The sequence below is a fragment of the Pezoporus occidentalis genome, unplaced genomic scaffold (assembly GCF_034315485.1).
Source record: "Pezoporus occidentalis ecotype Australia unplaced genomic scaffold, CSIRO_AGI_Poc_V1 ctg19, whole genome shotgun sequence".
Taxonomy (NCBI): Eukaryota; Metazoa; Chordata; class Aves; order Psittaciformes; family Psittacidae; genus Pezoporus; species Pezoporus occidentalis.
Window position 1 is genome coordinate 7875469 of NW_026913748.1, and position 11993 is coordinate 7887461.

At 49.4% G+C, this 11993-nt stretch overlaps 1 protein-coding gene across 2 annotated transcripts; it reads right to left on the bottom strand.

Annotated features, from left to right (window-relative positions):
• Positions 1–46: 46 nt before the first annotated feature.
• On the bottom strand, positions 47–8895 carry HDHD5 (haloacid dehalogenase like hydrolase domain containing 5). 2 transcript variants are annotated; one of them, XM_062616600.1, is made up of 8 exons: positions 8743–8895; positions 8374–8574; positions 7947–8059; positions 6715–6808; positions 6198–6231; positions 5617–5791; positions 5117–5305; positions 47–4551 (listed from the first exon to the last, which is right to left on the bottom strand). In XM_062616600.1, the coding sequence occupies exons 1-8, from the start codon at positions 8842–8844 to the stop codon at positions 4182–4184; spliced, it is 1278 nt and encodes a 425-aa protein (XP_062472584.1). In that variant the 5' UTR covers positions 8845–8895; the 3' UTR covers positions 47–4181. The 2 variants fall into 2 exon arrangements, with proteins under 2 accessions (XP_062472584.1, XP_062472585.1); XM_062616601.1 differs by lacking the exons at positions 6715–6808; positions 7947–8059.
• Between the last annotated feature and the right edge of the window lie 3098 nt (positions 8896–11993).

Genomic DNA, 11993 nt, shown 5'->3' on the forward strand with positions numbered 1-11993 from the left:
TTTTAGGGTAAGGATGTGGAAAAGACCAGGATAAATACTCATAAAATGTTCACACAGCAAGTTAAAATTTATTCCAAAGAAAGCATCTTTTATTATTATATATATATACTAGATCAAAAGAGCAACCCTGGAACTAGGTTAAAATTAATATGACATCTAAAATAATCACAGCTTGCAATTTCTCTGTATGATATGTAATCACTCTGCTACAGTGTGTGTGATATAAGCCAAAACATTACCCATTTATTAGAGGGAAAAAGACACACCATCAGTAAGAATGGAAGAAAGGGGACAGTAATGTTATATGACTCCCTGAATGCCAGACTAGTAGTTGCATGTGTCCTCTGGAATAAAGGAATTGACCTCTCTGGCCACCATGATACTGCATGACATAAAAGCTCCCCGCTTCAGATCCAAAACAAGGTCTATCCCTCCTCTGGATCCTTCCTGCTATTCTCAGTTGCCTTACCTCGCTGCATATTCCCTTTAGGCTTGACTAACATATCCATCCATGGAAGATAGGGTTGTTAGGATCAGGTCTTCACCACGTTTGTTGTATAGGGCAGTGAACCATATGAATACTAAGATATTGGGTCAGCAACTGAAGACCCTTCTCCTGCTTGGTCCCATAATCTGCACATAAGTGTGCTTGCTTCAAATGAGGGAAATACAGCTTCAGAAACACCACTTCTGTGCAACACATGAGACAAAGGAAAAGTTATGTTGCAGTCACACTTGAAGCTAATTCCAGAAAGCTGCAATCCCAGGAAAAAGGACTTCACTGAATTCTAGCAACTACAGATGTCCATAAATGAACCACAAGTAACCTAGAAGCCTGCACAGCACTCTAGCACAAAACTTGCAGAACAGAGGAGACCTGGCAAGCACTTTGTTTATAGAATTCTTCCACAATCCAGTCAGTACCAACAGCAGCCAGAGAACCAATTTCCTACTCCGTTCACAGTGTCCAGGCAATTCCTAGGCAGTGACTTGGAAGAAATGCACTGCTCCAAGGAACTGAGCAGGAGGAGAGGGGAAAGGTCTCAATGTTGCTCAGACCAAGGGCAGCCCATCTGATTTAGTAGTGCATAGATGAACAGCAGAGCCTTTTATGCAACCTTACTTGGTAAGAACTGGGGGAAGGGTACATGATTCTTCTAGATTTCTCCTCCTCCTCCCTTCTGTCCAATTTCAACTTACAAGCAAAGCGTTTCTTAAATTCTGTATCACTGAAGTTCCTCCTACACATTTTTAAGACTCCCAGAGCACTGTTTCCACACTAACATGGTGAAAAAAAATCTGGAGCTAAAAGCAGATTTGGAATCTGAAGCATATTCACATCAGTCAGTTCACCTCCACTGCCATTCCAAAGACAGAGATGCCTGGCTCACTCTCTGTGCAAATGCAAACCTCTTCCTTTTTTGAAGGAGGTGCTATCTCCTTCTTTTTGCAACCTACCTCATTTCTGGCTGAGATGTGGTGCGTATGCTGATATGAAATTACAAACTCCTTGTGATTTCTCACAATTCTTCTGCATGTTCCTTCTACAAAGCTACTGCCATCACTGAAGAAGCAGCTAGTGCACCTCACTCCATTTGGGATAGCTGATTTGGCAGCACTACGCCCCTCAAGAAACACTGGTTCAGCAGCACCCTGTTTTTCAGTAACTGGCACCAGAGTCTCAACAAGTAAAAAGGAGCTCTGCATACACAGATGGACAGGTATTAGTATTTCTGCAGGTAAGTACCTCCTAAATTGAAGGTGTGGCTAGCAGCTACTGCCAGCAACCAGCTCTCTGAGGTCTACGTAATCATGGCCTAGAAAACCATTTCCATGGTCTAGACCATTCCTTAATCCCATGAAAGTTAGCAAATACTGCAAGGAAGGTGAACGTTCCTCTTTCTGTGCTGGATGGCACCACTGAAAAGTAAGGCTGAGGGGCACTGGACCTAGTTTATGAATAAATGGGGGTTTTATTTCCAGTTTAGGGTCTTGCACACTGGGTCCACAGCACAATTTTGACTGTGATATGCTGAAAGCTAAAGGATTTCCCCTATGTTATATGTAAAATCCTTCCCTATACTTACTCTTCTGGAAACTGGAGATAAGCCCTTGTCTTGTGCAAGCAGATGAAATGGTAATTTCTTTTTCTTTCCAGAGAAAGGCAGAGGATTCAAAACTAAGATTGTGTTCCTCACATTACAGCTGTTTTTAGAAGCAGCCAAGCAATTTGTATCCTGATAAGACCAACAAGAACCCAGCCAGTACTAAGAGAGAAAGAGACTGCTTCCTACGATAGATTTCACAGGAGGGAAACTCACCCAGAGAGGTTTTTTTCTGCTCTTATTCAGAAAATAAGGTATAGAGAAAGAAGCCACTGAGAAGGACCTCTTTATCTGGGTCACTGACAGAACATTCAGTTCCCTCCATATGCAAAGCCTGGCATAACGTAAGAACAGATCCCCTGCAGTGTGAGCTTCCTACGGAGGCACATCAGTATCAAGGGGACAGAGAGCTACTGAAACAAAATGTCAGCGTGCATGGATGCTGAGATCTGAATTAAGAACAGCTCAAACATCTTGTTTGTACCATGTGTATGGAGGTGCCTGGTAAAGCAGGAAGGAGGGAAGAGGAGGCAAAGACTTATTTCTGATCTCTGTGTGGTGTGAGGAGAGTATAACCAGGAACACCACCTCAGTTGTGTTGCCTCCAAAGGCTTTCCATCATATACACAGACTGATTTATGCTTCCAAAATCACAATGCTCCTCTGGAATTAAGACACTCCTTGCTGAGCAATATTGCTGAGCCAACTCCAAAACATGGAGTTTTTTCAAGCAATCCTTGCTTAGTTTCTTTGGACTGTCTAAGGACACACAGGTCTTGATCTTTCTCTGCATAGCCTGAACTAGAAGAACAGAAGCAGCAGACAGTGCATGATATGAAAATGCTCCTAGGCAGGCAAGTCCCAGCTGCTAATTTATGTTAGGGGGACTCTACCTGCATGTTAAAGGAAGAGGAAGAAACAGGGATCAGACTGTATGGGGTATCCCTGAGCTGCAAACCACATGAGAGAAGAGAGGAAGAAAGGAAATGAAGGACGGAGACATTTATTCTTAAAGATGAAGACTGGGAATTCAGAGCTTAGGTACCATCCTGGTATGATGATCTCTTCCTCAATCCTTGTGTGTAAGAATGGAGCAAAGGTGGGCTGTGACTCTTCATGGTTGGCCCTTGTTCCAAATAAGAGCCCCTCTTTGGGTGCTGTGCCAGCTGGAGAAGGGGGATGTTCCTTGCAAAGTTTGGGTCAGGATGGGTGCTGAAACAGCCTCTTGCTGCAGCGCTGAGTTCTGGGCAAAGATACTTCTGGAAATTCAGACTCCATGGTGGTTTCCTCTTCTATTGAGAGCAGGCTGCTGGCTCCCTAGTGGGATGTGAAAAGGCAGAAGTGTTCACAGAATGCTAAATAGGGGGGAAGGAACAATGTAACTTTTCCCTCAGCACTGCAGCAAGTTGCTCTGGCTACTGCAGCTTCCTTTGAGGGGCTGTGCCTCTCCATATCTGCCAGTGGACTGCAAAATGGGACTTTGTTTCCGACTGACAGTGATGCAGTGGCAAATCCCCAAGTAAACAGAATTTGTTAAAGTCCACAGGCACTTATTCTTCACAAGGAGAATAGTAAGACTTAAAGCCTTCTCTTGGCACAGTGCCACAACACAGCTTCTGGTGTGCTCACGTCACAAACTAGACGAATAGTACATTGTACGAATGGTGCATTGGCCGATGGTGGCTCCTCGCACAGGGAAAAGCTTCATCCTCAAACACATTGTGAGGAGGGTGGGCTTGCCTGATCTTCATGCACAAAGGGTGGTAAAGAAAGAACTCTGATGGCTGAACAAAACTGGGATTACTGGGACAAGCCACCTTCTTATACCCTGTTTCCATTATGGCTCAATTACTGATGGCAGCAATGTATGTTCACAGTTGAAAGCCTGCTGGCACCTGGCAGGATTGCAGATAAGTTATCAATAAAAGCAAGGGGCTTCTAGTGCTGAGGCAGGGAGTTTTCTTTCATATTGCCTAGATTAGAAGATCACCCCAGGTCTCTCCCCATTCCTCCCTTCTTCCCTTTCCAGTACATAAAATCCCTGACACCAGATCTTCAGTCACACCTGTCTTAACCCTAGCTCCAGTTCTCTTTCTTGAAAGCAAGCTGCACAGCATCATTCACATCCTGCACTATGTGAGATGCCTCCACCAGGCTAGGGTCAAAGCAGAAGTCCCGATGGCCATGGAACACTGACTCCATCGTGCACTCTTTCGTTTTAGTAGGGACATCGGCACTGTGGCGGTAGACCCCAGTGCAGACCAGAATCGACTCACAACTCTCCACTGAATTGTTGCAGTCCTTCCTCAGCCTGAGGTGATCCTCAGTTTGGGGACTGGCTGTCTGCAGGCTCCTCTTCACTCCAGCTTGGACCAGGTTCTGGTGAGCTGACTTGAGGTAGTTGTTGTAGAGGTTTGCCCCATAGACATCAGACATAGGATTATCCCTGGATAAGGTCACAGTGTGAAACAGAAATGAGAAACTAGCCCATGCATCAGTTTCAGGCTCTGGCAGACTAGGATTAAGGCAGCGCCAAAGGAGGAAGGGTCGCAAGATATTTGGTAATGTCAAGAGAATCACCCAGACTGGGCTAGGGAGTCCACCTACTGGTGTGTCCTTTCCAGCTGTGGTGAAGGCCACCTGCTTCGTAAACATCTTTCAAAGGGGAAAAGACATGTCCAAAGCACCCATAGCAGTTTCAGCCATTACTGTAATATATTTCCTATGATCCCGAAGTGTTTGGTTTAACTATGGCTAAAGATTCTGCATCTGGTCTCTTAACTTTTTCTGAAATCCAGTCATGCCACATGCACTCTGCACCCTATAGTAAACAGCTCTGCTAGGCTGACAGGGCTCTTCAAGTTATTAAAAGTGTAGAGTACAAAAATCTATCAAGCCTCTGTTCCAGGATGTGACTCTCCAGAGGCACCATAGGCATTTTGGTATAAAAAACATTTGAGGGGCCAGTAAGCACCTCCCTAAGGAAAACAGCAGGGAAAACAGTCTCTTACCCAACTGCATAGAGGCGTCGGATGGGAACATTCCAGCCCTGCTTCTCTGCCTGCTCTTGTATCAAGTATGCAGCATAGCGGTAGGTGACTGTGCTGGGCTTGCCAATCAAGGCCTCGTACTTCAGTTCCCGGCCTGTCACTTTCTTGTAGATGTTCTCTAAGCAGAGAAGGAAAGTGCCATGTCCAATCCTGCTCCAGAAAGGAGGTCATCAGTATCTCCAGTCACACCACTGGAGTAGCGAACAGTCCTCAGTAAGGAGGACCAGCTGCTGTAGCCAGGCTACTGCCTAAGCTGGTCATGTTATCTACACACACACACCTCCACATGCAGTGGCCTGGATTTTGCTTCTTGAAAGCTTAACTCTTTCTCATGCAGTTTTCATATCTCTGCTGCTAATAATGCCATACAGTCAAACTCTAAACCAGTCAAATGCTAAAAAATGTAGTAAGATCATCTGCAGGAGAGATGTATGAAATAGGCAAAAACAAATGCTTTTCACCTGGGCATCTTGGCTTCAGCCATCCACAAGAGGTCCATGTTGCAGGCAAGGACAGGCAGATGGGGGTATGGTATATCTTGAAGCTCTGAATCAGGGTTGCCATTGCTCAGGAGTACATCAGTAATAAGTTGCAGGCTTGTCTCCCACCTCACTGGCTCACCAAACAGAATCACCCCTAGAAGATTTCAAGAGATGCTTGGAAACTCACAGCACCCATGTATAGGACCCACTACCAAAGCCACCTGCTAGCAAAACCACTCCTTTGCTGGGATGCCCTGGCTAATACAGCTACCACTGGAACATGTCTGGTGCTAGAGCTCCAGTCTGTATGTTACTGCACCATATGCACCACTGGTCCCAGATACAGGAGCATGGCACAGGGAAAAGCTGGTTTTGCTCTTATCAAGCTTGTGCTTCATGCTGCACAAGGGCAGTGATGCTGCCTCCTGACTCTATCCTCTGAATAAGCTGCCTGTGGATACATATGAACTGACAGCACATCGTCAGCTCCCATCCCAGCTGGCTTTGCCTTGCTATTATTTCTGCTTGCTGTTCATATGTAAACAAAGGCTATTGCTTACCTTCTATAGTGGGGAAGCCAGTGGTTGGAGGAGGCTGCCAGGAAAAAAAAGAACAAGGGTAGGTTAGTAATGCAAAACCTAATGCCATCTCCAAAACAAACTATAAATGCTTCCTTTGAACCTGCCAAGGCAGCCACATAAAGAGGAAGGACAAGGCCACCTGGAATCCCAAAGAAAGACTTTCACCACCCCCCCATCCCAGATTGGATTTCACAGATTTTGCATTCCTGTCCTAGAGCTGGAGATGCCAACCAAACCAAACTTGCTGCAAGGAATAGGAATGAAAGACAAGTATGGCATAAGAAAGGAGAGGGGAAAGTCACTGCCCTTCCTGCAGGAGCCAATGCTTGAAAGAGCAGAGAGATGCTGGCTGCTCAGCATTAAGTCTTAGCCTCTTGCTTAAGTAAGTCACTAGCAACCAGTCACTCTGAGCCTTTGCAGCTTCTCCACCCCATGCTATACACTGTGAGCACCTCCACAGCAGACCACCGTCTCTATTGATGCACCAAGAAATTACCAGCTCTTTTGGCCTCCGGCTCTGATCCACCATGTCTAACAGGGGATATGCCTTCCTGAGTGCCTCTATGGTGACCACATGCTTGAACCCCAGCCTATTTCAGACCATTAAGGAAAGTTGTGGAGACTGGTTTGGGGGTTTTGTTGAGGTTTTGGGTTCTTCTTAAGTGACTGAGATTTTTAAGTTAATGGCAAAAGCATTTACAGGATTAAGGAATACAAGTCCTAGTAATAGAGGAGTTATTTAACCTGGTAAAGCATAACCTTGTGGCCTTCAGTCAAACTGTATGCTGTGCGTCAACCTACAGGTGGCCCTAAAGGTTACAAAAACACCCAGACTGGGGTGATTTAGTTTGTGATCAGCCATCCCTGAAATTAGACAAAAAGCAGAGGTGGATGTGTTTTGGGAGCTTTTTAAGGCCAGGGTTCTCATATTGGTGCGGTGCAGGGGACCGGTCAGGCTTCTTGGCTAGAAGCAGAACCTCTGAAGCCCTGGTCAGCTCAGCTGGGGAAAAGAAAATGGTCTATGCTGTTGAAACTACACAAGTGAGGGATGCGTTCCATTTACTCGCAGAACTCCTCACCCTCAGCTCACCCTATTGACCTTGGGAAACTGAGACAGGCCAAGGTTTTGCAACAAAGGAAGTTAAATGTTAAGGACAGGGTGTGACTCTGTGTGCACAGGCTGAGATATCACAAACCATACAGGCAGTTCTGACCTCCTCAAAGATATGAGGTTAGTCAGAGTTGCTGTGCCCTAGCCTCAGCCAGGCAGTATGCATCTGGGATTGACACACTGATTGTAAAGATACTTGAGTTCCTTCAAGTACTTGCCAGATTCCTGGGGGAAAGCCGTAGCTGTGGGAGAGTTGGGAGCTATCTCTAATGCACTTCGCTATGAATGAATGGGAGGAGCACAATTTTATCTCAAAAGTGAGTGAGCCCCAAAGCTGATAAAGTCCTTACAGTGACACCCCACCAACAGGAACAGCAATCAGGACAGATCATCAGTGTGAGAAGCAAAATACTGACCAAGGACAGCTAGGAGGTGACCAAGATGGAGATCAACAGTTACTGCCTGCATTCAGGCCTCTCCTTGAGGGTGCCTCCCATAAGACAGTGACTCCTCTGTCTCCCTGTGCTTCTAAAAGCTGATGGAGCAAGTACCAGGGCCAGGGTGGAAGCAGCAGCAGGACACACAGGGCACCCTAAGGCATGAACAGCAAAGGATACTCCTGGGCGTTCTCCTCCACGGGCCCCTGTCCAGCCACCAGCATGCACTTGTGGTGGAACTGGCTGAAAAGGCGCAGAGGGCTATGGGACAGGATCACCTGCTCCGGGGACACCTGCAGGAGGGAGGAGAGGGTGATGGAGGATCTGCTGGAAAGATTTCCTCCCTTCTACTGCGGTCGGGTCGCTTCCCCTTCCCGTGCTGCTACCGGCCTCCCTCCACCCCTCGGACCAAGACAGGCTGGTCGCTCGGTGGTGCCGCCACTCCTAACCCTTCATCCCTCCTGGGGCGCGCCCTCCTCCTCCCGGTGCTCCCCTCCAAGGCCGGGACAGTAGAACAGGGGAGCGGTGAAGAAGCCGCTTCCCAGCGCCGTGAGGTCCCTTTGACCTGCCGGAGGAGCCCCCTCGCCCCCCGGCCCGCTGTCGTTACCTGCAGCCCCAGCGCATGGGACAGCTCTTGGGCCCTGGCCGATCTCAGGCAGTTGCCGGCGTTGGTCAGAAAGACGACGGGTACCCGGAGCCGCCCGCTGCTGTCCGCCAGCCTCTGGAAGGCCAGGCGGGCGGCGGGCACCACCTGGCTGCCCCGCACCAGCACCCCGTCCACGTCGAACAGGAACCCAAAGGCCGGCGGCTGCAAGGCGAGCGGAGGGGACGGTCACCTAACGCAGGTAGTCCTCCCCTCCCCTCTCCTCTCCTCTCCCCCTCCCTGCACCCGGCCCCAGCCCGCGGCGCCCTTCCTGGCCCACAACAAGGACGCGGCCGTCGGGCCCGGCCTATCGCTCCCGGCGCCGCGGCTCACCCGGCCCCCGGCGCAGCGCCCGCGAGCGGGCGGACCCCGAGGACCCGCACGGCGCAGCAGCCCCAGCCCGAGCCCGGCCCGCAGGCAGCCGCGCAGCGCCATCCTGCGCCGCTCCACCCGGCCCCGGGGCCGGTGGCGGGGCACGCCGGGGCTCGTAGTTCCCGGACTACAGCTCCCAGAGAGGCGCGGGGAGCGGCGGGGCGGGACTGGGGCGGGCGGAGCTTGGCGGGGGGCCGCGGCGGAGGACTGAGCACGGCAGAGGAGAGGGCAGGTGCACGCCGTGACGTCCGCAGTTCGGGTTGGAGGCTTGGGGAGAGCTGTGAGAGGAGCTGTAGATGGCGAGTGTGGCAGAATTAGTGTTGGAAACGGGGCTAAGGCGGTGGGGCTTGACATGGCAGAGGAAAGAGGAGAAGGGGGGCGAGCAGCCCCGCGGTGAGAGAGGTGTGAAGAGACACTGATGAGGAGGGATCTGGGCAGGAGCGACCGAAAGGCTTAGGCGCTCCACAAAGCAATTTCACCGGGTTTATCTAACTTATTCACAAAACCAAAGTTTGAGGGCTTGGTTTTGTGAGGGCAGCTGTGTGGTGCAGGCCTCAGGGATACAAAGGTGTCCCAGAATGTAGCCTGGTCTCAATTTCAGATGGTTAAAACTTACTCTGCCCACAGTGCCCATATGAAGCCTCTTCATTGCAACTTTTTATCCCTGCCAGCTGCTGCCCTGCCTTTGCGCAGTCTTTTCTATGCAAATCCAAGCCTTGTGGTGTTTTTTCATAGAATCATAGAATGGTTTGTGTTGGAAGGGACCTTAAAAATCATCCAGTTCCAACCCCCTGCCATGGGCAGGAACACCTTCCACTAGACCAGGTTGCTCAAAGGCCTGTCCAACTTGGCCTCGAACACTGCCAGGAACGGAGCAGCCACAGCTTCTCTGGGTAACCTGTGCCAGTGTCTCACTACCCTTATGGCAAAGAATTTCTTCCTAATGTCTAATCTAAATCTACCATCTTTCAGTTTAAAAACATTCCCCTTGTCCTGTCACTACATGTGTTTGTAAAAAGCCTCTCTGCAACTTTCCTGTAGTCCCCCTTTAGGTAGTGGAAGGCTGCCCCAAGGTCTTTCCTGAGACTTCTCTTCTCCAGTCCGAACAAGGCTGATCTTTTCCCACAGATTGTAAAGTTTTCTAGAAATCTGGTCCTTTTTCTTGCTGCCTGATGGGCTGTGTTCCAGGGGCTCCCTCTTTTCCTGTGGCATGGGACAGAAATCTTGACACTGAATTCATCTGAGGCCCTTCCAGACCTGCGTAAAGCAAAAGATTCATTTCACCTCCATGGAAATGAAAGTGTTTGTTTGCTTTCTGGCTAGGCTTAAGATCTCCTGGCTCCCATGATACAGCAGGTTTAACACGTATGACTTTAGACACCGATTACACAAACAGTGTAATTTGATTTATGCTTGCATTGCCATGAACGCCAACCTTAATTCATTTCTAACACACTTTAACTCACAGAGCCCTTTCTGCAGAGCTGTAAAAGCTCTGGTATTGCAGGGTTGTGCATTTGTACAGATGGTTATTCCTCCTTAAGTGCCTTTGCCTTAACTGAATTATCTACTGTTTTACATAATTTCCTCAACTTGCCAGGACCTCTTTAATTTCTCAGAAGTGTTTGCAGCTCCTCCTGCTCTGGCAAAATTCATGCTGGCATTGGAGACATTACTGAAAGTATTTAGTTCCTTGCAGAGCGGGGCTTCAAACCTGCTTCTGCTAGCACAAGGGAGTGAGTTACAGCTGCTTTGAAGTACACCTTTGCACTAGTTGTTCTTCCACTTACAGCTTGAGGACCTCCAACCCTCATGTTCCTTGGCTGCCGGTGAAAAATACAGTCAGAGAGAGAGGCAAAGACTTTCTAAAGTGAATGACAAAGGCAAGAACCTGGTCTTGAGCATTTTTCAGTGATCCACCAAGGTGGTTGCTCCTGGCACAGAAAATCATTGACTGATTTACTGTGATTTCTGTCTGGACACTGGGCTAATGTACATTTGCAGCCTTTTAACAATACAGCCACTTACCAGCTGTTTGGGTTGTATCCTGGAGTGCATTGGGAGGAGTGTGTCCTGCAGATTGAGGGAGGTGATCCTTCCCCTCTTCTAGACCCTGGTGAGGTCACGTCTGGAGTTACTGTGTCCATTTCTGGGTTCCTCAGTACAAGACAGACAAGGGGCTATTGGAGAGGGCCCAGCGGAGGGCCACAAGGATGATCAGGGGTCTGGAGCATCTCTCTTACGAGGAGAGATTGCGAGAGCTGGGCCTGTTTAGTCTGGAGAAGAAAAGACCGAGAGGGGATCTCATTAGTGAATATAAATATCTCAAAGGCAGGTGACAGCAGAATGGTGCCAGACTCTTTTCAGTGGTGCCCAGCAACAGGACAAGGAGCAATGTCCATAGACTAAAACACAAGAAGTTTCACCTCAACATGAAGACGAACCTTTACGTTGAGAGTGGGCAGAGCACTGGAATGGGGTGTTTTCCCCGCGCCGTATCCAAACCTGCAACCCGCCATTCTTCCTTCTCACCCCCCGCACCAGGTAACGGTTGGATTTGACGCTCTTAAAGGTCTTTTCCAACCTAATTCCATGGTGTGGTTGGTGTCAGCGGAGTCCAGCAGGGGGCACCTCCGCATCACGGCACGGGCGAGCGGGGCGAGGGGCGGGGCGAGGCGAGGGGAGGGGGCGCGGCCTCCGCCGCTCACCTGAGGGAGGAGGAGGAGGAGGAGGAGGAGATGATGGACCCGCTAACCCCTTTCTCATGCTCTGCAGCGTTCTCCTGCCGCTGGTCAGAAAGCGTTGGGGTGGTTTGGGCTGCCACGGAGATGTGGCAGCTAGCGAGGGTTGGTGTTGCCGGCTGGGGTGTACCCAGCCCTGAAGAGGTGCTCCCAAAGCGCATGGAGGGCCCCAGCTAGCGTTCCCAGCGGGCTGGTGGAGCTGCCGTGTTTATTTTTGCGAGGAAGGCTTGTCCAACAGGCTGAGGCGCTTATATTTACACCAGCGGGGAGGGAGTTTGCCAGCAGCCTGGCTGCCGAACCCCAGCACCAGCAGGCAGGCTTTATCCCGACATGCTGAATGCCCAGTAGCATAATTTTCCCTTCAAGAGCTGATACTTTCTCTGTTACTGTACTAGGAGCTTCCCATTTTACGTGTTACACATGGCTGGACCTTACGATTTCTTCTGCAGGCACATCTGGCAACAGCCACAT

What these genes read in the sequence shown, in the direction of transcription:
- HDHD5 (XM_062616600.1), bottom strand. Translation starts at nt 8,844, where the DNA reads ATGGCGCTGCGCGGCTGCCTGCGGGCCGGGCTCGGGCTGGGGCTGCTG. An exon ending in GCCGGAGGCCAAAAGAGCTG is followed by an intron (nt 6,232 to 6,714) that starts GTAATTTCTTGG and finishes TTTTCCTGGCAG; the next exon opens with CCTCCTCCAACCACTGGCTT. An exon ending in CGACGCCTCTATGCAGTTGG is followed by an intron (nt 4,552 to 5,116) that starts GTAAGAGACTGT and finishes GACCTTATCCAG; the next exon opens with GGATAATCCTATGTCTGATG.